Source organism: Vicugna pacos, chromosome 20, assembly GCF_048564905.1.
Source record: "Vicugna pacos chromosome 20, VicPac4, whole genome shotgun sequence".
Lineage (NCBI taxonomy): Eukaryota > Metazoa > Chordata > Mammalia > Artiodactyla > Camelidae > Vicugna > Vicugna pacos.
This window is the reverse complement of record NC_133006.1, coordinates 17,777,431-17,805,221: the sequence shown is the minus strand read 5'-3', so window position 1 is coordinate 17,805,221 and position 27,791 is coordinate 17,777,431. Positions and strand designations below refer to the sequence as shown.

At 46.5% G+C, this 27,791-nt stretch overlaps 1 protein-coding gene across 6 annotated transcripts in view; it reads right to left on the bottom strand.

Moving 5' to 3' along the window:
* KIF6 (kinesin family member 6) overlaps window positions 1–27,791 on the bottom strand; it is a 293,420-nt gene that overhangs the window by 63,603 nt on the left and 202,026 nt on the right. For all 6 annotated transcript variants that reach the window (XM_015237481.3, XM_072945065.1, XM_072945067.1 and 3 more), the window contains 2 exons: window positions 10,205–10,313; window positions 2,215–2,270 (listed from right to left, as the gene is read on the bottom strand). In XM_015237481.3, the coding sequence (XP_015092967.2) occupies window positions 2,215–2,270; window positions 10,205–10,313 (165 nt within the window). The remainder of the gene's footprint in view (window positions 1–2,214; window positions 2,271–10,204; window positions 10,314–27,791) is intronic.

The following is a 27,791-nucleotide window of genomic DNA, read 5'->3' as shown; positions in this document are numbered from 1 at the left end:
GGCCTCAGCGATCCCCTCACCTGGGTACCCCTGAATGGACAGCACATTTGAACGATGGGTGGCCAGGAGATGGGTCTTTGTTTACTATTTGCATAAAGTGAAGTTAAGAGTGACATTGGTTTTATTTGCACCACTGAACTAGCAGCCACTTTCTAGTTACCAATAAATGTTTGAATCTCAACGTTGGTATGAACCCTACTTATTATTATTCAGAAAAAAACAAAGGTCTGCTTGCCCAGGGCCTCTTCTAGTCTATCCAGACCCTTGGTGCGTGAATTATAGACATCCTCTCTGGGAGAACATTCCAGTCCCCACAACCCCCACCCCTGCTCTGGGCAGGGCACAACCTGAGCAGCTGGAGTGCAGCCTCCGAGTGGCACAATCCCAAGAATGTGGCAAATTCGATCCATCAACATATGGATCCAAAACTATGCACCAACGTATGCACCAAAATGACGGCGAATTTAGTATTATTTGTGACAACAATCCATTGTACTCAGAGTGAAAAACTAAGTCTATTTGTATAAGCCATTGGTGCCTTCCACCATTAATCTATTTCATTAGTGTGGGAACAGTTTTGTTTTGGTTTAGAGAGTTATTTTTCAAGAGCAAAAACTTTATGTCACTTTCTAGGGAGAAACAGTTCAGAAAAGGTGTTACCCTCTTTTCTCCCCAAGGATGAAAACAGACCATTAGATCCTTCAAGTCAGAAGACTCTGACCTGTCAGCTCTGGACCCATGGAAACCTGCTTCCCCTTCCCTCCTTATTGGTTTGGGTCACTTGACCTTTCTGAGAATCAAATCACCTATGGATATTAATCTCTGGAAAAATACACACACTCCTGACCCCTAATTTCTTTTCATGTATTTTAGGGGGCTTGGGAATTCAGGCCAAGAAAGGAGTTTTACACAGGATTTTAAGAGAAACCAACTATACTGAAATAGTTATCAAAATTCTAAAAATTTTTTGTGATATAGTAATATTTCTGTGCTTTTATATAAATGCATTAAATAATAAGATCTACTGGTGAGTCTAATAACTACTGTAATTTTGAAGTACTGATGAGTATAAAAGATATTTTATGATGTCTGCCAACTGCGCTGTGAAATGAAAATGTCTGTAATTTCCACTGGTGACAGGTGCTGCTACTTCTCCTGCGGTCTGCTGCCGACATTCATCGTTGGCGGTAGTGCTAAACGGCACTTAGAGGTTAGTGAAAATAAAGGTGCATTTTTTTCCCCCCATCCAAGATCCCAGACCTTAGGTCAAGAACCTCTGAGACTCTAGAGATTCTTGACCTGGTGCTGGGCATGGCTCAGGGCCTGGCGGCCTCAGTTCTTTTTGTTCAGGCCACGGGAGAGAACGTGGGGCTCCCGTTTCCCCAAGCAAAATTACCTGAGGCTGCTGTGAGCTTCTATACTCTAGGAAGAGCCAGAAGAGACATTCATAGTGGCTTCTGTCCTGCCCTCACTTATGAGGGGAGAAAGGTGAGGACAAGAGGGACACAGCTGTGACCAGGTAACTCCTGCCTTCCCCAGCACAGAGACAAAGCCACAAGGGGCACCTCTGTGAAGCTGCCTCAGCCTGGGAGACAGGTTTCTGTGTGTCCTCTAGCTTAGGGGGAAAGAAACATTTTCCTCTCACTTTAACAAAGATCTGAGAAATACTTTTATAGAGTTTGCCTCTTGCCTTAACCTCACCTTTCCAGGGATGCTCACCTAAGTGGGAGCGCCCTGCTGGGCAGCCCATGCCCTGGGAAGGCACAAGGACTCCTTTTTGCTTCTCATCCTCTTACTGGCTTACTGAGGTGCTGAAAAATGTGCATCTGGGCCAAAAATGCGAAGTATAATCTCTGGGAGGTGTAGAAGCGTCCCCCCCGCACTTGAACATGTGAAATGTCTCTGTAATCGCAGTTAACGACCGGTTGAGCTATTGCTGGAAAACAGCCCGGGAAAAGCAAAGCTTCCTCATTGGGATGCTAGGACACAGGCCTGCATGAAGAGGAAAAGTTCAAGTTCTAGACAAAAGAAAGTGCTTTTTCTGATGGATGGTAGGAGAGATGACAGACTTCCAAGGAGAGGTGCTCTCAAAGCAGCATCCTGGGCAGAGCGCTCCTAAAGTTCGCCCTCCCGGCTATTTGGAGGCACATCATGACCTGATTTTCACCAGGAAAATGGCCTGTGAAAGAGGCTCACAGAATATCACCTGCTTACCAATTTTACTTCTTGCTTCATTTATGCTTTCTCCCAGGGCCTTTGCTTCAGAAAATCTAGAGGGGGTAAAAAAAGAGAAGTGAGGGCTTAACTTCTCTGTTTACTCTATATTATGCTTTAAAAATAAGAGATTTCCAAGAGGTCTCTAAAACATTATAAAACTTCACTGAAAGACGTAAAAGAAAATGTAAATAAATGAAATATATTAGGCTTAAAAGTAGAGATAAATTTGCATTAATTACTGGTATCGTGAACTTCCGCTTGTCTCTCTAGCAGAGAATATCTTTCTCATATTCTCTGACTTGTGACGTTTGATTTTTAGCGTTTTATGATACAGTCGTTCTGGAATACAGCACGGCTGTAAGCCTTCTGTACTGTGCTGTTAATCATAGTACCAAGATCTTATAGTTAGAGAATCCTTAAAGGACCTTTTTTTTTTCTGATTTTTTATTTTTCGATCAGTAAACTGTGGCTGGTCATGAGACAGACTCTATAAAGGAAGTCGTATCTGGGACACAGCCGCACTCATCTGCTGACTGTGTGCAGCCGCTTTCACACAGCTATGGGCGGAGCTGTGTGGATGGGACAGAGACGATATGGCCTGCAAAGCCGAACACATTTACTATGTGGCTTTTTCCAGAAAAAGTTTTCTTACTCATGTTATATCTGATGTTAAACCACAGTTTGAAAATACAAAAACAAGAAAAAGAGTCGCTAATTATCCTCTATCCAGAAGTAAGCACATTTTGAGATCCATCCAGTCTTTTTTCTATCCAGTTCGTATAGGGTTAAGATCAGACCGTATATCTGATTTTGTGCTTTGATTTTTTTTTTCACTTAGCATTTTAAGTCCTTTTCCTACATTATTAAAAACTTCTCCATTATCTTAGCTGGCTGCCTACTAGTCCAGCAGATGGTTGTGCTGATGTTTACTTAATGAGTACTCTGTATTTTCCAAAAGGTATTCGTGACACCCTTGAGACCCAGCCTTGTGCTGGAGAAGAGATGTAGGAAGTGGCCTCTATGAAAAACACACAGTCCTGTCCCCGACGCACAGTGGGCCCTTAGGAAGTGTTAGTTGTTTTTTCTTCTTTTTGCCACAAAATTTAAGAGGCACATGAAAAGCTATGAAACGAATACATAATATACAGTTACAGTAAATCACTGTGCTATTGTGGAGAACACTGCCCATGTGAGTAGAGTTTGACCTGGGAGGGGCCTGTCCACGAGTGGGGAGTCCTTGGGAAAGCTCCACGCACAAGGTGGGATTGAGCTGGTTTTATGGATGCATAGAGCTTTTAGAAAGCTTTTTATTATGGTAATTCCCCACAATTCACAAAATAGAATAATAGGATGAACCCACCATGCTATTTCATTAATTGTCAACACTTGGCCAATTTGATTTTAACTATCTCCTCTCTTCCCCTCTCCCAAACCCCCAAATCTTTCTTGGTCCCAGTAAATCCCAGATGTTATATATACTGTTTTAAAACATTTCTTTTTATCGACTTACAGTCATTTTACAATGCTGTGTTAAATTCCAGTGTAGAGCACACTTTTTCAGTTATACATGAACATACATACATTCATTGTCACAACCCAGATGTTTATATTGTTTCCTTCATAAATGCCTCAGTTGCATAGGGTTTTGTTAGAAGAAGTAGGGAGAAGAAGGCATTCTAGGCAGGGGAACAACATAAGCAAAGGCCAGAGTGCCATGAATGCTCTGGGCTTGGTGGAAAAGAAGTGTGAATTATGTCACTGCTATTTTCCGAATGTGTCTGCTTGGCGTGTGACTGCAGACAGGAAGTTTCCAGGGAAGGGGGCTAAATTTTCTCTCAGTTTTAGATTTCTTGGGACTCCATCCCTGGCTCCTTATTAAGGGTGTTCAGGCTCATGGCAGATCATGCATACCCTCTCTTCAGCTGGGGCTTGTCACCTTGCAGAGAGCAGTGCAATCCCTTCGGATGCCACTCAGACTGAATTCAGTTCAGCAAACATTCCTATCACACGCAGGTCACAGTGCTGGGCTCTGGGGGCTCATGCTGACCTTTGTCTACTCAGTAGACAGAATCTGAGGTTGATCCAGGCCACTCAGATGAGTGGCTTCATGCCTTCTTCATACTTTAGGTTCTGCCAAGTGGGGGACTCTAATTGTTTGATGGTCACTGTCCATCCCCAGTACCTAGGATTTCAAAGGGTTTGATAGTCCTTCATTGCTCAGTGAATGACCCCTTTCACTGCCTGCTCCACAGAGTTCTGGAAGCTTTAGATTCTTGGGAATACGGAAAATACAAGAGCAAGGCTGCAAAGCTGCTGAAATTCATGTCAATGCTAGAGGAAACTAGAGCAGAGCTAGAGAGGGGAGATCCTGCCGGCAGGGTGGGCCGTCTCCACTGCTCAGAGAAGCCCGACAGGCCTGCGATGGAGCCCCTCCCGCGGCGCAGCAGTGCCCAGATGTGCTGGGGAAGGCAGAAAAATGGCAGGGGAGCTGCCCAGTGCTGTGGTCAACACGCTCTCAAGAGCTGCCCTACCCCAGGGCTGGCAGACACTGCGGGGGAAGCCACGAGCTGTTCCAGTCTCTCCTCTGCAGCCAAGGCTGAGCTAAAAAGGGCTTTCCCACTGAAGAGGTGTGGGCTGAGAGCTGTCCCGTCTCAGTGAGACCATTTTCCCTTCACTCTGCGGCTGTCACCACTCCAGGCCACCCCACCCACGTGTTTTCCTGATCTCTGGTTGTCAAGACAAACTCTTGCCTAAGGAAGCCTAGCCCTGAGGGAGAAAGGGTGGCGGGTAGAGGGCGCGGGAGAGATGAGAGAGAAGCCCCGCACCTCTGCCCCTCTTCCCTGCCCGTCCGCAGCTCCACACCTCCCAGCCCATCTCCCTCAGCCCATGCCCTCCCCTTCCTCCTGCCCCAGCCTAAGTTCTGATCTTCTGGATGGGGAGCCTCCTGAGTCCTGAGCTTGAAAAGGGGCACATTCCAATTAGGGACATGGCTCAGAGGAACAACTGGTGTCCCAGGTGATTGAAGCCGCACTGCCCTCCTGGACAGCCTCCTAGGCCACTGCTGGCTGTGGAGGAGGCTGCACCTGGAGGAGGGATGGGGGAAGGCTCCAAGACTCAATCAGGACCCTTGTGAGCCCCCTTGTGAGGGTCTACTACTCCTGGTGCCCATGCATTTCTATTGGGGACTCGCACTGCATGGCTCAATCTAGGGAGTGCGGCAGGGCTGAGGGCAGTCCCAGTGTGGGGGCTGACCGGCTGCTCTGTTCACCTGCACAGAGAAATCTCCACCTTGGGGCAAGTCCTGGGTTTGGAAGGGAGAAGTGTCCTGGCTGTCCCTTCACAAGCCTGGCTCCTGGGACATCCAACCTTCACCCATCCAACAGCACCCACCATGCGCCAGGCACCGTGCGTGGCTCTGTCCGCACAGGGAAAACAAAATAGAGAGAATAATAGAATGAACTCTCACATACACACCATTGTATTTCATTAATTGTCAACACTTGGCCAATTTGATTTTAACTCTCGTCTCTTCCCATCCTCTCCCCACCCTGCCAGTTCTCTTCCACTGCCTCCCACGGCACATCACCTGCCTCCTTGTTTCAGCTCTCTCTTCTCAGCTGCTGCTTCTCAGGCTCCCTGTTCCTCAGATGGTGGTCATTGCCAGGGTCTTGTTTTAGGCTCTCCCCTCACCTCACCTGTTCTCTCCACACATTCCATTCATGCCAGTGCCTTTATCTGCCATCTCCACGGACACCTCCCACATCTCCATCTTGGTCCTGCTTTATTTCCTTCCCCGCACTATCCAGCTGCCTATTTGATGCTCTGCAGATTACTAATCCATTGTGTCCAGAGCAGAGTTGATGACCTCCCCTGAAGATCTCCCTACCTTCCTCCCATCCTTCCTCCTCTCACTTCAAGGCGCCGATTCACCCATGTGCTCACGCCAGTAACCTGCACACTATCCCCTGCCCCTCTCCCTTAGCCCCTGCACTCAGTCCTGGGACCTCGCCCATTCTGTGTCCTCAGTACCCACCCTAATCCCCCACCGAGCTTCACCCTACTCTGCCCTGAGAAGGAGTTGCTGTCTCTCCCTCAGACCACTTCAGAGACTGCCTACCTGGTCCCCTGCATTCATGCTACCTGCCTTTGGGCTCTTCCCCACATTTCAGTCTTTCCTGGTCTTCTTGTCTTGGACAATTAACTCAATATGTTGATTATTCATAGAGTGGACATCCAATACCCTTCCGCATCAGAAAGACCTGGCCCCTGACAGGGTACCTTGGCTGCCTCTGTCACATTGTGATGAAGACCCATCTTTCATTTTCCTTTACACTTTTTAAAAATGTCGACATCCCTTCTGTATTGGCTCCCCCATCAAGATGCCTGCCCGCTCTCATCTCCTCCTGAGCGGTTGCTTCCCCACGTCTTCCTACTTCTAGGGTGTGTTCTCACGCAGTCTGCTTGGTTGCTAAGATTTCTTAAAGTCAATTTCAAATTGTCATTCTCAAGCAAAAAAAAAAAAGAGGTGTTTTTTGAGTAGCATTTTTGTGGCCAGCACTGTTTTAAAAACCGTGGGGAGGTTGAGAAGATTCTAACCTAATCTCTGCTCTCAGAGTTCATAATTCTAGTTCAGGAGACAAGATGTAAATACCAAAAAACAGAAGAGAAAAATAATAAAGGTTAAAATTGCAATCTAATAGGAACCAGGGCATGGTCGTTATTTCCAGATGGTGCCACAAGATTTCTTGCCACTCCCGCTCCAGTTTTCCCGTTGGTGTTAGATTGTTGCTCTATTCTCTGTCTGAAGGATCCAGCTGAGTGGAAGGGGGCTTTGCGTGGTTTAGTTCACATTATCAAAGCCTTCATTTCCAATTGCAGCTAATCTCCCCATTTATTTATTCTTTTGTTATTTAATGGGACTCTGTGACAGGGGATTCAGTTTGTAGGAAAGAGCTGCCACAAAAGAAAGTTAGCTGTGTGGTGCCAGGGCCCTGGAATTTGCCAAGCGTGGCACTTCCAGCCTCTCTTCACATTATTATGTACTATGAGGACGAGTCATGTCTGAAAAATGCAGTGATTCTGAATTGTATTTCTACTTGAATTGTCTTCTATTGAAAAATCCGGCTTAAGAATTGGCTCATGTGCCCTAGTTCACCGAAGGGCAAATATTCTCTTAATGTGCCAACATCTTGTTTCTGTTGTCACAGGCAGGCAGCACAACTTTCCCCAGACTGGGGGCCAGAGCTGAGAGATGCTGGAAATCCCTGTGGGGCAGCAAAGGATGCAGGCGAAAAGGGGAAGGAATCCCTTCTCTTAAGTAGCACTGATGTATGAGCCGTTGATCGCCCCTCCTGCAACTCTAAATCATCTCCTGCACTCTGGGGGAGCTGAGGGAATTAGGAGGGATCTGGGCTGCCAGGAATCCCTATATTTGGGCTGAGAAGCTGAGCTGGCCCAAGGCTCAAGTGTGGAGGTAATTAATCCTCAGCCCCTCTTTCGTGGACTTTTCTAGCATGATGACTCAACATCAGAGCCATCAGACAGCAGAGTTAGTTACTTGATGTGAGAAGTAGGAAATAAAATGTGAGTCCAGGCCAGTGGGTCCTGGTGGCTGAGGGCTATTAGAAAGGTGAGACTTTCTAAGAAGAAGCAGAGTTAGGAAACAGTGATTCAATGTCACCCCTCTGGTGCGTGTCTGTATTCCTAAGACGGGCCAGTCTTCCCACAGATGGTCCACATGGTGCTCCTGGTCTCTAGAGGGAGTGGGAACAGATGTGTGCTAGGAGCAGGGTCACTGCAGACTGTTTCCTAAAGTGATGGAGGCATGGAAGTCAGGCTTTATTTTGATGTCACTATAGGAGCACTTGTAGTTATTTGTTTTCATATAAAAACATTTCTCTTTGTCTTCTGCCATAAGCAGTTATGAGCATGTAATATCTGATAACTGAATACTCTCCCTGAATGCAAACAAAGGTTCTAATCCTGAGAAGAGTAGGTTCTGGCTTACGCTTCCCAGTACCAAATATTCCTTTAATATTTGGTAACATTAAACAGATGTAGACATTTTTAAAATGTGGGCTGGTCTCCCGACTTTTCATTTGATTTGAAAAGACTGATTTACTGCTGGGAAAACCTCTTTCTAGAGGGAAGCTTTGTGCAAGTTTCATTAATTCCCTGGCTTTATGGCCATAAGGAAGATGAGACCTCCATGATTACCAGCCCATCCTGTGTGGCTCAGATATGTTTAAACCCAGAAGCCCATTTGTTCTACGGGCTGTCAGAACTCTACTGCCTGAAGTGAGCTCTGTATTAGAAGGCTTCCAAAGACCACAGCATCCTCATCCCTGCCACCCATCCTGGCTGGAAACGCACCTAAACTCAAGGGTACAAACCTGAACCAGGAGCCACACCAATTCAAGAATAAGGAAGATTAAGTATTATGTTCTTTCTAAGCCAGTGGTTCTTAAACTTGAGTGTGCAAGAGAGTCACCCTAACCTGTGGAGTTTTGAGGCTCTTCCCTCGAGGTTCTGGATCTCAGGGTCTCTGGGCAAGCTGTCTCTTTAAGCCAGTGGTTTTCAAACCTAGCTGCATGTTGGAATATTGAAACAAATGGAAGCTCAGGCTCCACCTCATTCAATTAGAATATCTGGGGAGTCAGACCCAGGCTTTGGTAGCTTCTAGAAGCTCCGTGGGTTATTTTAATATGAAGCCAGGGTTATGAGGCGCTGGTCTAAGCTACGAAGCCTCAGGTATGGACACAGCTGAGGGCTCTTCGGAAGCCGCTGGGTGAGGCAGCTGTCATCTGACTTGATATGCTTATCTTCAGACAGACAAGGTGTCCTGCTCCAACACGTCCACCAAACTCTACTGAAAACCCATGGCTTATACACAGAGAAGCATGAGGTCTGTGAATCCCCTGGATTCATAGGCTAAAATTTGTGTAGAGGTGTATAGTCCATTCTCCCAGGGACAGAGTCCTCAGCTTCCACTAGGTTCACTTGATTTGCTCCCCGCTCCTTGTTTTACTCATCTGCTCACTCATAGCCCGCGTTCGGCTTCTCCCGCTCTTCTGTCTCTCCTTCTCGGTCTCGCTCACGGCCACCCTTCTCCCTGCCCCCTACTTTCCTTTAAAGCTTCCCCTGTGGTTCAGGCCTCCCAGCCCTTGTACTCCCATGTGTTCTCCTGATGGAGCTCGTCCCCTCTCGTGCTTCCTTGAAGCATTTATAAACATATGACTCTCGAACCTGCATCTCATTTTGGTTCAACAAAGAGTTTTTGAATATGTACTGTGTAAGCTCTGGAGTCATGGATGACATCTGGGCATTTATAGTCTAGAACTCTCTCTCGTGAACTCTAGGCACACACATCCAGCAGTCTTTCTGTTTGCTACTGTTTGAGGACATGCATTGAATTCACGGTTTAGCTGGAACAAATGATGTACCACTACTGTTTTTCTAGAGGGTCTGGGACACGGGCTTGCTTGACAGCTGGTCAGCAGGCAGTGCTGCCTGTTCTGCCTTCAGCCTGGAGGACACCCCAATGGCCTCTGGGTCGCAGGACATGCGTGCGTACACTTCCTTTGACCCAGAAGAGCAGGACTGCTCTCCAGAGCAGCCAGAAGGCCCCGAGTTCTAAGACTTGTCATTTGGTTTGTAGACTTTTTCCCCTTGCCTCTGGAGCAGTGAAATAGCAAGAGAGTCACAGGCTAATGAGAATGAACATATGAATGTAAGATGTGAGAACTGCACACACAGGGCTGTCAGTAACAGCCCCTGTTCTAACGTGGCTCACCCGACTAGGGTGATGGGGCTTAACATATGGAGGAGAACTGGACCAGGCAGGACGTAACTCCATGAGACTGCATATCCGCTGTGCCTTTCTTTCAGAGATCAGGTTGGGCAGATTAGAGAGGACAGAGTAGCAAGTCCTCTCCAGGCTGGCCCGGCTAAGCCATGGAGGACCAGCTACTCTCTGAGCCAGCCTTACCTCTGCTTCAGAATCTGTTTGTTGTCTTCAATGGTAACGCTGTCAGCGTGGTCTCTCTTGAAAATTTCAAAAGCTTCCTGGCGTCCTAACGACATTTCCTCTCTCACTCCTGTTTGGAGACACAGGGAAATGGCCTCAGTCATAGCATCAGGATCCCATTAATTTCATTGTCACTTTAGTCAGACCACAAAGAAAGCCAGCCCTGGCTCCAGAGGCCCACAGCAGAGAGCCTCCTGACCAGACAGGTGGCCCCAGGCTCCTCCAGCTGGCCACCAGCCAGGGGAGGAGGCCCTTCCGGGACACCTTGGCAGCCTGCGGGCTTGTGCTGGGGCCTCCATGTGACTGGTGGGGGCGGGGTTTGGAAGGTCTGGGCAGAGGAAATGAAAACCAGAGCGCCAAGCCCTGGATTGCTGGCAACATCTGCAAAAGCACTTTCTGCCATCATTCCGTGCCACATCTCTCCCCGTTTTCCTGTTATGCCCACTTTGGTTTTCTGTTCAATTTCACCCTGAATTTCCATGTGTTCAGTTAAAAGAAGTATAATCCTGACTGAAAGATTCTGAATCTAGAAAACTCTGCTCTTAGTCTCCATGTAATGACTCATCCTGGTTTCCTGTGTCTAGTGAGAGGCCTCAGTTCTCACTCAGGAGTTAGGTTCTCAATCACAGCACCCACATCTAACTTCAACATCCTGAATCCCTGAACCCATGACAGGCCAACCCTCGCTGCTGGGTCCTGCTCAGGGGCCAAACTCTGACACCAGACTCAGAACGGCCAGGGCTCCAGAGTCAGCTGGTGGCACTCCTGCACTGAGGTCCTCTTCCTGGCTGCCTCCCAGGGGGAGGCTCTGTGCAGGGGTGGCCCGGGGCTCCCTTGGTGAGAACTGAATTCACAGATGGATTTTGGATGATCCATGGAGCCATTTTTTTATGCCTCTGCCCTTGGTGCCCTTTCCTATGTTTTCAGCCACTTAACTCTATCTTTGAAGCCCTGGCTGAGTGTTACCACCTCCATGGAGCTTTCTGTGAGGCCCAGACTTAAACGACTCCTCCCTCCACTAGGTTTGGATCAACACCTCTGTACCACGCACAGCCCAAGAGATCCTGTCACTTCACACGACGACAACTTGTCATGAAATGCATGTTTCTCAGGAGGTAGAGATAATATTTTTTGAGAGTCCCCAGTGTCCTGTTCAATGTCTGGCATTTAGAAGGTGCTCAATGTCTGTCTATTAAATGAAGCAGGTCAGGAATGAAACAGGAGTAATGAGGAGCCTTGCTCTCATTGCCATAGGAACACAGTCCAGGGCTAGAGGGGTTCATGATGAGGCCTGGGGTTCCAGAGATGCATTCAGTGAGGCTCACACCATATCCCCTTTTGCCTGGAAAAAACTCACTGGGTCCCATCATGCAACCCCGGGCTGAGGAACACGACCAGCCCATCTGATACCAATTTAATGATTACTGTTGATAAAAATAGCATCATGAAGAATGTCTGAATGGTGAGGCACACCAAGACACCCCACCCTTTTCCAATCAGAAGCAAATGGGCAGGTCTCAGTTGTTTCCACATCTGCCCCGCACACTCTCGAGTCGAGTGGGCCTGGGAGTGGGTTTGGGCGATGCTCGGAAAGACGAGCCCTGATGCAAGAGAGACGTTAAGCATAGTGCACTTCGTCCAGCAGAGCCCGCCAGGAACCAAAGGACACATTCCACACCTTTCCCCCACCTTTCCCCTCCAGCTCTGACCATGTATGCCTTCTACTGCATCATTTTTATAATTGATCATATTTATGACTTATTTTAACCACGGGGGCAGAGGAATGAGTCCCTCTGGACTAAGGCTGGGGGAGACGGAGGGTCCACAGAGACTACACTGGACCTGCCTGCCTGTGGGATCCCCAGATTGCCTCCCACAGAGGAGGTGATGAGAGGGCTTCCACCACCCAGGGCCAACAGGGGGAGGGGCAGGGTGAAGTGTTGTCCAAAAAGCTGCAGTGAAGGAGAAGGGTTTTCTCTCCCAGGCTCTGCTTTCCTTTAGAGCTGACAGCCCAAGCGGACAGCTGGGTGGAGAGGCCCCGTGGAGGTTTTCTGTGCCAGTAGCATTGATGCAGTGTAGGTCCTGGAAGAACTTATCATCGGTTGGAAACCCCACTGGGTCTCTGAGCCGAGGAGGGGCCTGGGTGGTGGGAGAGAAGGGACATGGGGCACCTGCCCAGAGGAGATATAAGCCCAGGAGGGTAGTATGGGGTAATTCTGCAGAGAATTTTGAAGGTCTTGCTAAGAGATTGGGGGCCAGTGCTGCCACATACTCTGCACAAATCACTGATTTTCAGAGACTTGAAGTTTAGTAAAGTACACGTTATGGGGTAGTCATACTGGAAGTATTTCATGTTCTTAGTGATTTAAAAGGCACGTGGGTCCTACAGTGCCACAGGCTCATCATCAGGAACATGGGATTGCTCTTCTTCCGGCCACAGTGGAGAAAGATTCTAGAACTGGAGCTCTTTGATGGTGATGACCTCAGATGGATGGACATTAGCGTGATGGCTGTAGTCTCGGCAGCCATCATGTATGCCTAAGTGTCTGCTCAGGGAGGCCCAGGTGAGGTGGCCATGATGCTCACAGACTGATGGCAAAGAGGCAAAGCCAGGCCTGGAAGCCTCGTGGGGCTGCAGGGCTGCCACAGGGTGGGTGAGGCCGTGGGTCCCCTGAGAGGGGCACACAGAAAGGACTCCACAGGCAGCAGCAGTGTGTGACCCCAGACTCCATCTCAGTCCCACTCTCGGCCATCACCACTCTGCTGCTTCAGCCCACGTCCAGCCCCTTGGGGACTGTGCTGACATACCGTTCTCACTCCAGCTTGGGCCCAGCCACAAAGTTAACGAGCACCTTTTTACTTCCTGAAGAGATATCTCCACTTCCTTTTCCCTCTCAGGATTTAGAAAACAGCTTTCTTGTCCGTCGAGCTCCTGCCTCTGAGCACAGGTCACGTGCACTGAAAAGAGCAGGAGCCACGAAGCACCAGTGACTGAACAAACGCTCATCTTGCTAATGAGATTATCATCGATATATTTATTCTCTCGACAAGTATTTATTCATCTTAGGTACTGTGTTGGGCATGTGACAGAGATATAAACTTGAACAAGAAGATCATGGCGTTGATCCTTGCCCTTAAAGAGTTCAAAATCTAGGTGAGGGAGAAGGAAAAGTAAACAGATAATTACAAAGCAGTTGCTGGTTGTTGTAAGGGAGGCATGTGTCCAGCTCTGGGAAACAGGGGGAGGGCCAGCTCCATTGGGAGATGGGGAAGGATTCTGAGGATGAAGCAGCATTTGCCAGGTGGAGAAGTGGAAGATATTAGGTGGAGGGGCCAGAGGAGAGTGGATTAAAAGGGCAACTGGATTAATATGCATGGTTCTGCTACCTGATAGGAATGACCTTTTTGTGACTCAGAAACGAATTTCTTGCAGACCCTATGCTAAGTGCTCTACCAAGTGCTTTGTTACATATTATTCCAGTTAAACTTCTCCATGATCCCTGGTCATAATTTCATTTTGCAGGGGAGGAAACGGAGACTCAGTTAAAGAAATGGTTATAAAGGGGTAAAAATTGGGCAGGTTTTAGAGGAAGGTAGACCTGCTCTTAGATCAGTTTTGCCTGGGAAAAGTATACCTGATGGAGATGGCAGGGGGTGGGCCTCCCAATGACCTGTGGGAACAGATTTACCCATGAGATGAACGTTGTTCCTTTTGCTACAGCACATGTGATGCGATGGGGGAGGAGATGCGTGAACCCATTGCACCTCCGCCCCCCACCATCATGCTGTTGGCTGGGCCTGTCCACTGGACGGTGTGATTTTAGAAATCCAACACCGTCTTCTCCCCGCTACATGTTACCAACAGAGATGAATTCCAACTCCAAGAAGCTTTTATAAAAATGCAAATACTCTGAAAGCATCCACTTTAGGGCTAGCAAAGAAAAATTTGGTGATTTGCTGACAATTAGCTAAAAGGTCCTGCAAAGATGAGACATAGGATGGTGTCTCAGGCTGGTGCCAGAATCGGGGGGATCTGAGCTTGAAAGGGAAGATCAACTGTGCCTTCTTCCCAACTTTGTTTAGTCTGTCAGACTCAATTGCCCATCAGCTTCAGCCATTCCTACTTGCCATGCCCGTTTCTAGCCCTTGCTTGTTTCCTTCTAGTGAATTTCAATCATAAGTACCAGCATTGAAACCCAGAAAATGCAGATGACTCAGAGAAGCCTGTTGGCTTGCTGAATCACAGGACTGCTTAAAACCTAAAGGACAGCAAATAAAACATCACAGGGTAGTATACAATTTCAAACAAAACAAGGCAAAAAACAAAACCTCCAAACCCCCTAAAGGAGAGGAGTTTCTCAATCTCTGTTCCTGAAACACGACATTGCAATTCTGGGTTGTGAGTTGGATGGAAAATATTTCCAAGTCCTGAAGGTGCAACCTCTTCTGGGTTTTGATGCCTAGTAAAGAGCACTTAGGTAGAAAAAATGGTAGTCAACGAGGTGCCCTCAAAAACAGCCTTGGAGTTGGGTTTCTGACAATGCCAGGCATCTGGAGTTCTTAGGGACTGGTCCCTTATGCATTTCTTAATGCTTTTTTTTTTTTTTTTGCCATCCTGAAATTTGGTTCCTTATTTTCCTAAAAATCAGTACTTTTGGAAGCCCTCCCCGCCCCCAACACAGGGTCCCATGGAAACCAAATGGAAAGGAAAAACAGAGGAAGTGGAGAGTTTATGCCGCTGCCTTTGGGCCTGCTGTCTGATTTCCGCTAGTCTGAGGCTCCTGGGCCAGGGCCCATTTTCCTGGCTGCCCCCGAACAACCTACTGCTGCTTAAGCTATTGCTTAAAAATTGACAGGGTAAAATGATGGAGAGTTGTGTTATTCATGCTGAAAAATGATTTTCTAGTCAGAGCCAATAATATATTTTCTTTGGGAAAGACATTTATTTATGTGGTGCCTCAGTTCCCTCTAACTGAAGAAGGAAGGAGAGAAAAAAAGACCAAAAAGGAATGAGGACAAACGAGAGATGGGGTGGATTCCAAGGGAAGAGAGAGTTTGGGACTAAAGACATGAGAAGACTCAGAGCTGGGAGGGGATGCTCGGGGCTGAGGCAGGGAGGAAGCTGGACGCCGGGGGATGATTACACTGTCCGTGGCTTGGTAGCAGAAGCTTTTGAAACTGAAGGTGAGGTAATGGCTTTGATATCGTGGTATGATGACTATGGTATGCAGAACATGGAAGTGCACACAGTAATGAGAAGCAACAGGTGGGGATAGAGTGTGTTTTTGTACGGTATCTGATGTAAGTTTTATGTGCACCGAAATTTCTCAGTAAATGTTGACTTAGGTGAAATACACAAAAATATCCTCCCATAAATAACCAGAAGAGAATTCTATCCCTTAGTGTGTGCAGAAGTTAAAATGAATGGACCAATGGGAGGGAAAGGAATGAAAAATTTAGATGAGAGGAAGGGATCACCTCTCAAGGTAGCATGAAACATAAAGGTCAGCAAAGATATGAGGACCAAGGGAAAGGTCAGTGCTCCAGCATTCCTGGGAATGATGCCTGGAACAAGGATGTCCCATGGAGAGGAAATGATGGCTATAGCCAGAAACTCTAGGGTGAAGGACAAGTCAGCAGCTTCTAGCATGGGCAGCAAAGGGTCCTTTGATGCCAGGCTGAATGAATTCATGAGATGGGGAGGTGCCAAATGACGGACCATTTCCTGGAAAGATTAGAAAGGACATCAGAGATACTGTCATTACTGTCCTCCCCCACACTGTGGGGAGGATGCTGCCATTTAGGGAGGAGGTTTTGGAAGGTACATAAAAGACAGGGATGGCACAGAGGTAGCCCCTGTGTTCCGAACTTCCTTCCTCACACCCATGGAAGACATAGCTAACCAATCACAGCATCCCTTGCTGGGGAAACTAATTATAGAACTGGGTTTTCAGCCTGGTTTTTCAGGCAGCCTCTCCCAGTCAATCATCCCTGGCAGAGAAGCTCGTCCTGCAATGGATGGCTCCCAGATTACTACCTAATTAAATGACAGCCGCTGTTACTTTCATCATTCCCGGGCTTTGGGGGAAAATAGCTGCCTAGTTCCATCACCTGAGGGGCTGAGCGGCAGGTGCTCTTCCCCAGGGAGCAGCATCTTGTGGGGAGATGCCAAGGAGCCCTCTGTCCATGTCTCCTCAGCGCCAGGGGGATGGAGGTCACCACAGGAAGCAGTGCCATGTGCCATGGCTCTGTTTACTTTAAGGGCCAGGAGCAGCTCATCTACAATTTGAGGGGTTGCTGGGCGGGTACAGCCGGGGATGGAATCTGAGGATGAGGGGAAGACAAAACCACTTAGCCACGGCCAAAGTGACTGCAGATGTGAAGCCCAAAGAGTCGATCTTTTGGGGTGACCAAGGGCACTTGCCCAACCTGCTTCTCTGTTTTGATTGATAACTTCTGGAATAGATTGGTGCCCCAAAGCTTTGGGGTCAAAAGCCTATTTTCAAACCAGATCATAACACCTGGGCTAAAGTTCTCAGATTAGGACCTGCCTTAGAGTTTCATAAATTGCCACATGAAAGATGTCAAAGGAGAACCTTTAATTAGTTGATTCTTAGGGCTGGCTTGGGCCAGGCTGAAGCATGGCAGGCTTGGCAGGGGCTCTAGGGAGTGGAGTGAAGGGAAAATCCAAAGTGGAAAGCCACAGAAACCTTAGGAGACCCACCCAACGGTGGCACCACATCTAAATAAATCAAATGGGTTCCTGACTTCTGGTGCCAGAAATCACACATCCTACCGGCAGGCAACTCTGCCAGGCCCAGCAGCACAGAATAGGCAGGCTGGATGGAATGAAGGGGCAGTGCTCAGCAGGGGCTGTGTTTCCTTTTTGTCTTGGTAACTGTGTCTGATTTGCCCTCCTGATGCAGCTGTGCCCGGGATGTGAGCCTGAGCAGGTGAAGCAGGCCCCACGTGCCAACCCGGCGGACAGGCTTGGAGCCCCTGAAAGAGTAGCAGCTACTTGAGGGTCGCTGCCCATTTCCAGTAGGAACAAAAGCCTTCAGACAAGGGTCCTGAAGGTCATCTGTAGAAAATGGTTATTTTCCTAACCCAGCACCTCTGGGGTCTTTATTTTGTGAGTGTTCTCATTCGGGACAAAGTGCCCATGTGGGTTGCTTACAGAAACCCATGGGCAGATACAGGCATGGAGCCTGGAGAGCAGTCTGGGTCATGTTGGCATTTCTGCATTTTGGAGTTCGCTCAGGAATCTGGAGACCAGCAATATTTCCATTAAATAAGACAGCACACTGTGGTCCTGCTGCCAGGCTGACCTGGACCTGGGGGGTCTTTTCCGTCGATTTCAGTCCATGGATGTGGCAGCTCTAAAAGGGTCCTCGTGTCTAATTCCATGCCTGATACTGGGACCAATCCTAGGAATCTGAGTGGAAGGACATGTGTGTTCTAGCCCTTTGTGGGTTTAAGGGCAGTTGACTGCAAGGCTCACTGAATAGAAATGTAGCATTCTTCTTCAACTTAGAAAGAGATTCCACATTCTGTGGAATCTGAAAAATACTGGATTCCCTGAGTTTGACATGTCTTGAACACTTCTAAGGGCCAGGGTTAACAGGGTTCTTGGTGAGTCTGGTTCTCACATCAGCCTGTGCTTTGGGGACAGAGGCAGAAACAGTGTTCTAGGTCCTGTTGTCTGAAAATGAGGTAAGTTTTCTATCAATGCCTAAATTAGGAACGAATTCCACTCTAGTCTCAAATTTTCTTTTGATACATTTAAAAAAGAGAAGTAAAGAATTACATTCTAGCCTAGTGGCAAAAATGCCCCTTCCTTGAAATGCATGTGGATTTAGATAAAATTCTTAATTCCTTGGCTTGGAAGTAAGTATAAGGCAAACTGAATTTAGATACACTAGTGTTCATTCTTTGGTGGATAAAAGGAAGGGGAAAATTATTTTTTGTGTATGTCTTCTATGTGACAGGCACTGTTTCATATTTCATAAATTTTTTTTTACATTTTTTATTGATTTATAATCATTTTACAATGTTGTGTCAAATTCCAGTGTTCAGCACAATTTTCAGTCATTCATGGACACACTCATTGTCACATTTTTTTCTCTGTGAGTTATCATAACATTTTGTGTATATTTCCCTGTGCTATACAGTGTAATCTTGTTTATCTATTCTACAATTTTGAAATCCCAGTCTATCTCTTCCCACCCTCCACCCCCCTGGCAACCACAAGTCTGTATTCTCTGTCTATGAGTCTATTTCTGTCCTGTATTTACATTTTGTTTTTGTTTGTTTGTTGTTTTTGTTTTTTAGAGTCCATATATGTGCGATCTCATATGGTATTTTTCTTTCTCTTTCTGGCTTATTTCACTTAGAATGACATTCTCCAGGAGCATCCATGTTGCTGCAAATGGCATTATGTTGTCGGTTTTTATGGCTGAGTAGTATTCCATTGTATAAATATACCACATCTTCTTTATCCAGTCACCTGTTGATAGACATTTAGGCTGTTTCCATGTTTTGGCTATTGTAAATAGTGCTGCTATGAACATTGGGGTGCAGGTGTCATCCTGAAGTAGGGTTCCTTCTGGATACAAGCCCAGGAGTGGGATTCCTGGGTCATATGGTAAGTCTATTCCTAGTCTTTTGAGGAATCTCCACACTGTTTTCCATAGTGGCTGCACCAAACTGCATTCCCACCAGCAGTGTAGGAGGGTTCCCCTTTCTTATTTCATAAATATTAACTCAGCCTTCACAATAATTCTATTGGGGAGGGAGCTAATACTTACTGAGAACTCTGTGCTAGGGGGATTACATACAGTGACCCTCTCAGCTAGGAAATATTGGGCCCATTTTACAGGTAAGGCAACTGAGGTTGAAAGAAGTTAAAAGTGACCCAAGACAACAGTGAGTAAAATGGCAAAGCCATAACTTGATTGCAGGTTTGTCTGACTCCAAAACCTTCCTTTTGCATATTGTGTTCCTAAATGTAAATCATTTGCCAAGTAGAAATGATCTCATAAATACCGGCAAACCACTGAGGTCAGACCTATGGGCTCAGGAGTCAGAGATGGTAAAGAGGAAAAGACAGTTTTGGAAGGCTGTGAGTTGGAATGTGGACTGGAAACCATGAGTGCAGATGGCAGCTCAGAAGAACTGGAGATCTTTAGCCCACTATGCTAACTGGCCAGGATGAACTGGAGATCTTGGTGAAGGGGAACCTGGGGGGTGGGGAAAGGATAAGAGGTAAGGGGGACCTGGGCGACTTGGAGTGAAGCCTTGACTCTGGCCATGAGGACTTTGCCAGTTAGCCCACCGTGGCAGCTCCAGTTAAGCAGTTCTCTCTCCCCACTCTCTACAGAGCTTGTGCTCAGAAAGGTCTCCACCATAGGAGCACATGCTTAAGATGGTTCTGTTGGCCTGAAGCAGGGAGGACAGTGCAGGGAAGGGAAGGGTCAGGGTCCCAGTTCTCAGAGTGTGGACTCCAGCAGAGAATAACCTCCCACCCCAAACGAGCAACAGTTGTGAAAAAGAGGTGAAAAGGGTCTGGGAGGCCATCATTTTCCCTTTGACCTCTCTGGCTCTTAACAGCTGCTTCTCTGGAAAGCATTTCATTGTTGAAATGAAACATCTGTTTGTTCACTCAGGCAGTGAGTCAGTTGGTGAAGCAGACCATCTGGTCACAAGTCCTAAGTGTCGACGCTATTGACAGCCCTCTTCCAGGGCTAGTTCCAGAGAAATAAAGGAACCACTTCCCTTGACCTCACGATATAAAGCTCTGGGGAAATGGCCAGGTCAAAGCTTACATTATAAAGCAGGAGAGCGCTCAGAGACAGTGCACCGACAGTGAGATAATGTGGTATAGACAGTGGGACGATCGCAAGGAAGCAAAAGGAGGGGCGTGACTGCACAGGGACTTCCCAAAGAACAACCTTCCTGGGGAAGGTTTTAGAGGAATGGAGGAGCAGGAACTGGAAGAAAGGAGGTCACCATCGTTCCCTGTGTAGGGAACAGAAGAGCCGAGGCACAGGGGTGGGGAGGAGCTGCTGAAGAGCCTGGTGGAGACTGACTGGGAGCACCCCGGGGCTTTCCTTCGGCTATGGGGAAATTTGGGCCCAAGTGACCTCTAGGGCCAGACACCACACTCTCAACTAATTCCCTGCCTGCCCAGGGCATTCCCAGGCCGAGGGCCACTGGGGTCTTCGACAGGCAACCCTCGCTCCCTCAGAAGACTGAGGAAGTATTATCTGCTCTAGCGTGTAACCTCAGTGCTACTCTGGTCCAGTGGTTGGAAAAAAGGAACCAGGCTCTGGTGTCAGAAGACGTGGGTTTGAGTGCCGGCTTCCTTCTCTAGCTGTCTGACTTGGGGCCTGCCATTCAATTAATTAATTAGTTAATTATTATTTTTTAATGGATGTGCTGGGGATTGAACCCAGGACCTCGTGCATGCTAACTAAGCATGTGCTTTACCACTGAGCTGTACCCTCCTCACTGGGTCTGCCATTTAAATGGCTCTGAGTCTCAGCCTTCTCATCTATAAGATGAAGCTAATAGAACTCAGGTCTCTCAATGTTACTGTGAAGGATTAATAAGGGGGGGTAGCACTTGCTGCATACCTCCCTGGTAAAACTACTGAATACCTTCTGCAGTGATGCATTTCCATGGCTATTTCACATGCCCACCACCCCGACCCTTCAGGCCGTGAGTTCCGAAAGGCAAGTGAGTGTGCCGTCTGAAGCCCCAGCTCCAAGCTCCATGCCTGGAACACAGGAGATGCTCCAAACAACGTGTGTCAACTGAATGAGTGAGGAAGGATGAGGTATCTCTGGTTAACTTGCTTTTCTTATAAGCGTTATTTGTTAAACTGTACATACACCTCCAGTGCAGTTTTCTCTGTCTAAATTTTACAATAAAAATAAAGAAAACCCTGAATATGGCAGCTATGAATCATTTATTTGAGTCTCTGCCAGAGTGAATGAAGAAATATGGACTACCCTATAAAAAGTGAAAGTGTAAAAATGGGTCATTATTATCATCATAAGTAATGGTGAGTCATCTAAAAACCTACGCACAGCAAGCTGTTTCGAGGGCAAGAATTACTTTAACCCAGTAGGAGAATTCTTAAGGTGGTAGCAAATTATGGTTTAGCGACGGAGGGAGAGGGCATGGTTTAAACTGTCAGGCTGGCTCCACTGCTTCTGGGTTCTCTGCCTCCTGAACCCACCAGCCAGGCTCGCTCCACAGTAACAGCCTCACCTCACTGAGGAAATAAATGCCACAGGATAGGGGCTTCCTCACCATCCTGACACCACATCTACTGGTGGTTCTTGCTCGCACTGCATGAACGTTATGGGTCAGAGGAGTTGGAGCTGGTGGATTCGCCTGCAGTCCAGGCTTTTCCACTGGTAACAACAGAACAAGCAGCCACCATCTTAGCATCTTTTCCCTTCTCTCTTGCCCGAGCAACTTCGTCCCTCTTCTCTGGAAGAGGAACAAAAATCCTAGGACTCTTCCAAGCTTCCTCAGTTCCCATACCAGCTCCACCAGCAGGCCCTGTCAGCTATTCTTCAAAATATGCCTCACATCTCTTTGCTTCCCCTGGCCTCTCTTCATCCCGACCTGAGGCACCACCTGTGCACCTGGACAGTCTCCTAACTGCTTTGCTAGTGTCCATCTTGCTCTCCCGCAATATCTTCCCCACAGAACAACCTGAGTAGGTTTCTAGGAACATAAACATGTCACTCCTCTGCTTTAGAGTTTCTAGTGGCTTCCCGTGGCCCCTGAACAACCCCCAAACTCCTCAGCCTGGCAGGCCTCACAGCATCTGGTCTCTGCCTGAAGGTCTCCCTGCTCACGCCTCACTCATGTCCCCTTTGCCTTCTGGGCTCACTGGCCTTCTCTCCTCAGATATGTCAGTATTCCTGCCTCTGGGTTTGTTGTTTCTTCCTTTGGTCTGGAATATTCTTTCATTGAACTTTTATGACTGTCAACTCCTCATTCATTTCTTAACTCACACGTTACTTACTTTGGTCCTCAACCCACCCCAACTGTTTCCTACCCTATTCATTTTGTTTTGTAGCCTTCCTAGCATGTCACCATCTGAAACTACATATACGGTGTAGAATGAAATCTCCACATAGGTGTATCTGTCTTGCTCATGGCTCCTTCTCTGGTGCTGGAAAGGAAGGAAGAAAAGAAGGAAGGGAGGAAGCAGATGAGGGTGGGAGGGAGGAAGGAAGAGAGAAGCCACAGTCCTATTGGAAACAGGTCCCCCAGCAGATACCAGCTTTGCGCACACATACTGCCTTCCACGTTGAGCCCGACCAACCTGCCTCCTGTGAAGGCCATGACTCCCAGGTTGGCACTGTCTCCTCTTTGCACCCACAGTCACAGTGCTTCAAATGACCTTTCTTTACCAGGGACCTGCCTGGGGAAGCTCCCACAAACTATGGCTAACCCATCCCCTGGTAACCTCATCACCTCACTCTTCTGCTGGCTCTCTCTCACTTAGTTTTCACTTCTGCGGTTGTTAGTTTGGTTTTTAATTTTATTTTCTGTATATTAAACCTAGAAATCATTATTTCTAAAGGGAGCCAAACTACACCCCACCTGTAAGTGGCGGGGGGCGGGGGGCAGGGGGCTGAGGGAACCGCTCCCATTCCCTCTCCTGGCAAGACCTTCCATTTCTAAGGCAGAGAAATGAGAATCTTTAGGGATGTCCAGCATCACTGCAGACTGCTAGAGGGTCACTGAGTTAATGTCTGTGCCTGGCATTTGTGCACCCTCAACAGGGAGAAGTAATCTGCCAGTATGAACCATTGGAATTAAGTCATTCAGGAAGGGTTTTGAGGAATTTTTCTTTCATAGATGCATTATCCTGTGGGGATTCAGAGAGGAATATAGTTGATGCTGAAGGCAAGTCCTAAAGATGTAAACCTCCGTATCTTTGCCTAATGAGGTAAGAACATTACCTTTCCTAATTATCAAGGTAGCACTTGCCCATGGCCAGAGCTGTGTGAAATAAAGAATGGTATAAAGAAGCAGAAAAAAAGTCACTCACAATTTCTCCACCTCTGTTTTTCCTATGCTTTGTTTTACTACATAGTTAAGTTGATACTGTATATATATCGTTTTGTAGCCTGCTTACTTCACTTTAGATTACCTCATAACCTTTTTTTCTAAGTCATTAAATTCTTCATGAATATTATCTTTTACCCTTGTATAATATTTCACCATTAGAGTCTATTCCCTAATATTGGACTTGTACATTATCTTATATATACTATGTAAATAATGCTGCAGTGAGCATCTTGGTGTATAAATTTTATTTTACATTTAATGAATTACTTACTTACTTAATATAACAAGTATTTACTGACTGCCCACTGTATATACCCAGTTACTGTTCTTGGAGTTGGGGAACAAAGGCCTATCTCCTTGGAGAGCGCACATTCTCCTGAGGGTAAATCGACAAGGAGAGCAGATAAATCCATCCCGCTAATGAGCTCTATGAGGAGAAATACTGCCAGGTAAGGGGATAGAGAGAGAGAACAACGGGGAAGGCTATTTTCCTTATGGGGATGAGAGGAATGTCTCTCTGAGGACGTGGTATTTGCACAAAGGCATTTTGTACTGTTTCTGTAGGCTAGCTTCCTCGAGGGAGTTTCTGAATTAAAGTTCTTGCTTTCTAGGAAGCCAGTTTACTCCCCGACAGCAGTTCTCAGCAGTGCCTGAGGAAACAAGAGCTGTCAAAAGGGACACTACTAGGGTACAATCTTGATGAATGAGTTACTTAATTCCTCTGTTCCTTAGTTTTCCTGTTTGAGGTGGAAATAATTATCCATGTAAGGTCCACAGTGCGTGTGTTTGGTGGAGGTGGGAGGTGGCTGTGGGGATGGGATGTTAAGGGTCCTGCATCCCAGAAGGACTGGGTCAGGGAGCAAACATGTGTCTGAAAAGGGAAGGATTAAGTTGTTAAATGTGTGCAGAACATTCCAGTTGATGAAAGTGTAACTGAAAGAGGGTTCTGGAAAGTGTGGCATGAACTTAACTGTGTCTGGCACATATTAGGTGGTCAGTAAAGTATTCTGTCAAAAAGGAAGAACCTAACCTCTTGAGATGAGCTGACAGACAGTGGGTAGCTGAGAAGGAAGGGTATTAAGTGACTGGTCACCGAGCGGTGCTACGCGGCTCATGGTTTGTCTGACAGTCGGTACAAAGGAAGCCTCTTTTCATTCAGGAGCTTGCAAAGATGTGGTAGCCTCAGTTTATTAGCCATAAAATGAGGCTAGTTGTGCCCACTCCCTAGGCTTGTTTGGAGGATTAAAAGGGACTGAAATACAGAAAGAATGCAACACTGTGACTCGTTCACAGTAGGCCTTTTATAGATGCTTGTTTCTCTCCCTCAACTTGTACAAGTAGGTAGGAAAGGACCTGGGGTGGTAAGAGGTGGGCTGGGGTCTAACGCACTGAGAAGGCTCCATGTAAACCCCCGCCCTGGGACTGGAGAGTTTGCTTTTGCACCAGCATTTGAGTTCTCAGACCTGTAGTAATAAAAACATTTTGTTGCGTGTAAAATAATTAATGGGTGCTGATGTTACAAAAACTCCAAGGAAGGCATTTCAAGGCCTTGGCTGATGGCTGATGGTAAGCACAATTCTCAAAGGCACGCCTTTTAGTGTCAGATTTAAATGCTCTCCTCATTTAAATGATAACTGAATTTGGAAAACAGCTCAAATCATATCTCCTTATGTCCTCTGGGTCTTTCCAGCAGAGTTTCTCCTGCAGATGAAGGTCCCTCCACCTCCGCAGGTGCGGCTGTAATCTCTCTGCTGTGCCATGCTCTCCTCCATCAGACCTGATCCGGGCAGGGGCTCTTTGTAAGGGGTGCTGGGCTGGTGATGCTGGTACACCTTGTGGGGCTGGTGTATATTTGTATGGGGTGGTACACACACGAGACGTGCCCACCAGTATCGTTTTTCCCTTTCCTGAACTCCAGGGGTGTCTGGGGCAGGCGGGGGTTGGGGGCTTCTCACTTTTGAGGTATCCAGGGAAACCACAGATTGGCTCCACATCCTGCTGGCCTCGCGGCTCCTACTAGTGTTTATCCTCTGCTCTTTGCCGCGTCTCTTCACATGGTAGCAACACGTGAGCAGCTTTTCACTCAGTACTTGCAGTAATAGCTTTTGTCTGACTTCTTGCCTCACTGCTCAGTTTTTTGTTTTTTGTTTTTAATTTTTTATCCTGTCTTTCCTTTAAGCCAGAAGCAGAACTGGATTGTGGAAAACGATGCCAAGAGCATGGGGCCCTGATGGTGGCCATCTGCTCCCGTGGCAGGAAGAGGAGGGGGAAGGAAAGGGTGCTAACAGTTAAGTAGCATGATGAAGAAGAATCCACATTTGATTTACTTAAAAGCTTCTTGGATTGGCATTCATCTGTGGTGGAAAATGTTCACTGGCAGATGCTCTAGGACCTGGTTAACTGTTTGTAGTTCACATGGCTGGGGAGAAAGACTGTCCTCTCTGCCCAAGCCCAAGAAGCTGCCTTTCATTTCACTGGTTCACTAATGAGCTTTGGGTTGCCCTGGGCAGTAATCTGCTCTCTGGATCTAAAGGATACAGAGAGTGAGGGGGCTGAAAGCCCCTCTGGCTGGGCTTCCTCTTGTTACAAACACCCAGTCTTTGAACTCGTAATTATGAGTCACGGGGCTCCCAGTCTGGTGCAAAAGTGACTCATTTTAAGCGAATTATCAGTGTTTTTCCTGTTACCAAATGCTGTAATCAGCCAGTTTGTATATAAAAAAAAAGGAACCGTTTTATTAAAAGAGCAGGATGTGTGGAAGGAGAATGAGCTTTCCAGACGTATGCGCCAAAGTCAAGCTCAGGCCCAGTGTGAGCCAAGCAACAAAATAAATAGTAAAAATGGCACAGAAAGCAAATGATCAGGAAAATACATTTCAGAACAGATGCAAAAGCAACTCTTGCAGCCACAGCACACAATTCCTATAATGCTATGATTCCTGGACATCCTCCCCCACCCCTCTTCCAACTCACTTAGACCTCCTGGAATTGAGGTCAAGGAAGAAATATCTCTCTTTGGGTTGATTTAACCCACAGTGTTGTTAAAGAGTCAGTGATGATAGATGCCTCTGAGTTGCCCAAAGCTAGTTACTTAGACAGATGGACTTATAGACACAGCAAGCATAGAAAATAAATGTGATGCAGTGATGAGTCTGTGGTGGAAGGAGAATTCTGAGGCCTTCTGTTACAGAGCCCTCTCCCAAGGACACCTGCTATGTTAATGGTCTTTGGCTGAAGAAACATTTGACATGATCATTGCCCCTTTGTCAGTTGCAAGAGTAGTAACTGATCTGAAAAGACAATTTTTCATTTCTTTTTTTTTTTAATTTTTTTTTAAATTTTTCATTTCTGATGCTTTGAGTATGATTAACACTTCCCAGGACCACAATAAGGGGGAAATGGGCCCAGTGTGAATTGGCAAAAGTGTGTGCCTTTTTTGAAAAATAGTTTGAAATTTCTAATTAATCCCTTTAAATAGCTTCCCATTCACCTAGACCACTGTAGGAAGATTCCATAAGCTCATAGGGGAACTTGGCTCTGAGTTGAACTGTCTGACTTGAAAATTTTACATCCTTTCCAAATTACTTTCAATTTAAAACTGCCTTTTTTGTTTTTTGAAAACAGGATTTGTCATTCCTTCCATAGAAACCATTTACCAAAAAGCTATTTTGTATATTCCCAAACCCCCAAAATAAAATCCATTAATCACTTAATATTTTTGGAATATCCATCTTTTATGCTTTTCGCTAATTATAGCAATTGATAAAGAATCAGCATAAGGCATAAAAAACAAAGACAGAATACACCAGCAGTCATCTCCTAATTGGCAATTCCACTGCATATTTTTCAGTTCTCATACCTCTTGGATTCTCTATAGTATTGAAACATTCCTTAATTATTAAAATTTTCTTCTTTGGCATCGTAGTGTAGTTCCCTCCTTACTCTCCTCCTATGTTTCTGACTGTTCATCGTGATCCTTGTTTACTAGCTGCCACACTTTCTGCCCATCTAAGTGGCATAACTGACAATGAGGAATTCAGTGGGGATAGAAAGGAGCACTGAATTCTATAGACACTTCTGATGGAAAATGATGACTAACTAGTTGTGTGAATATATATTAGAATTTTTGGGTTGCAAATAATGGAAGCCTAAAATTAAGATGGCTTCAAAAATGGATTGTATTAGTTCAGGTAACTGAAAAATGCAAAGGCTATGCTGGCTTCAGGCATCTTTGTTACAAAGACTCAGAAAGAAAAAGGGAAAAGACTGATCTGAGGAAGTCATTCAAAACACAGCACAGATATCTAAAGAGAAGGATAATATGAAAGAGAGATTGAGATGTGAAAGGTAGAATAAGATCCAACAGATGTCTAACAGGAGTTTCCAAAGAAGAGAGAGAATTGGGGAGAATCAATATTAAAAGAGATAATGGCTCCAGAAATAATAAATAT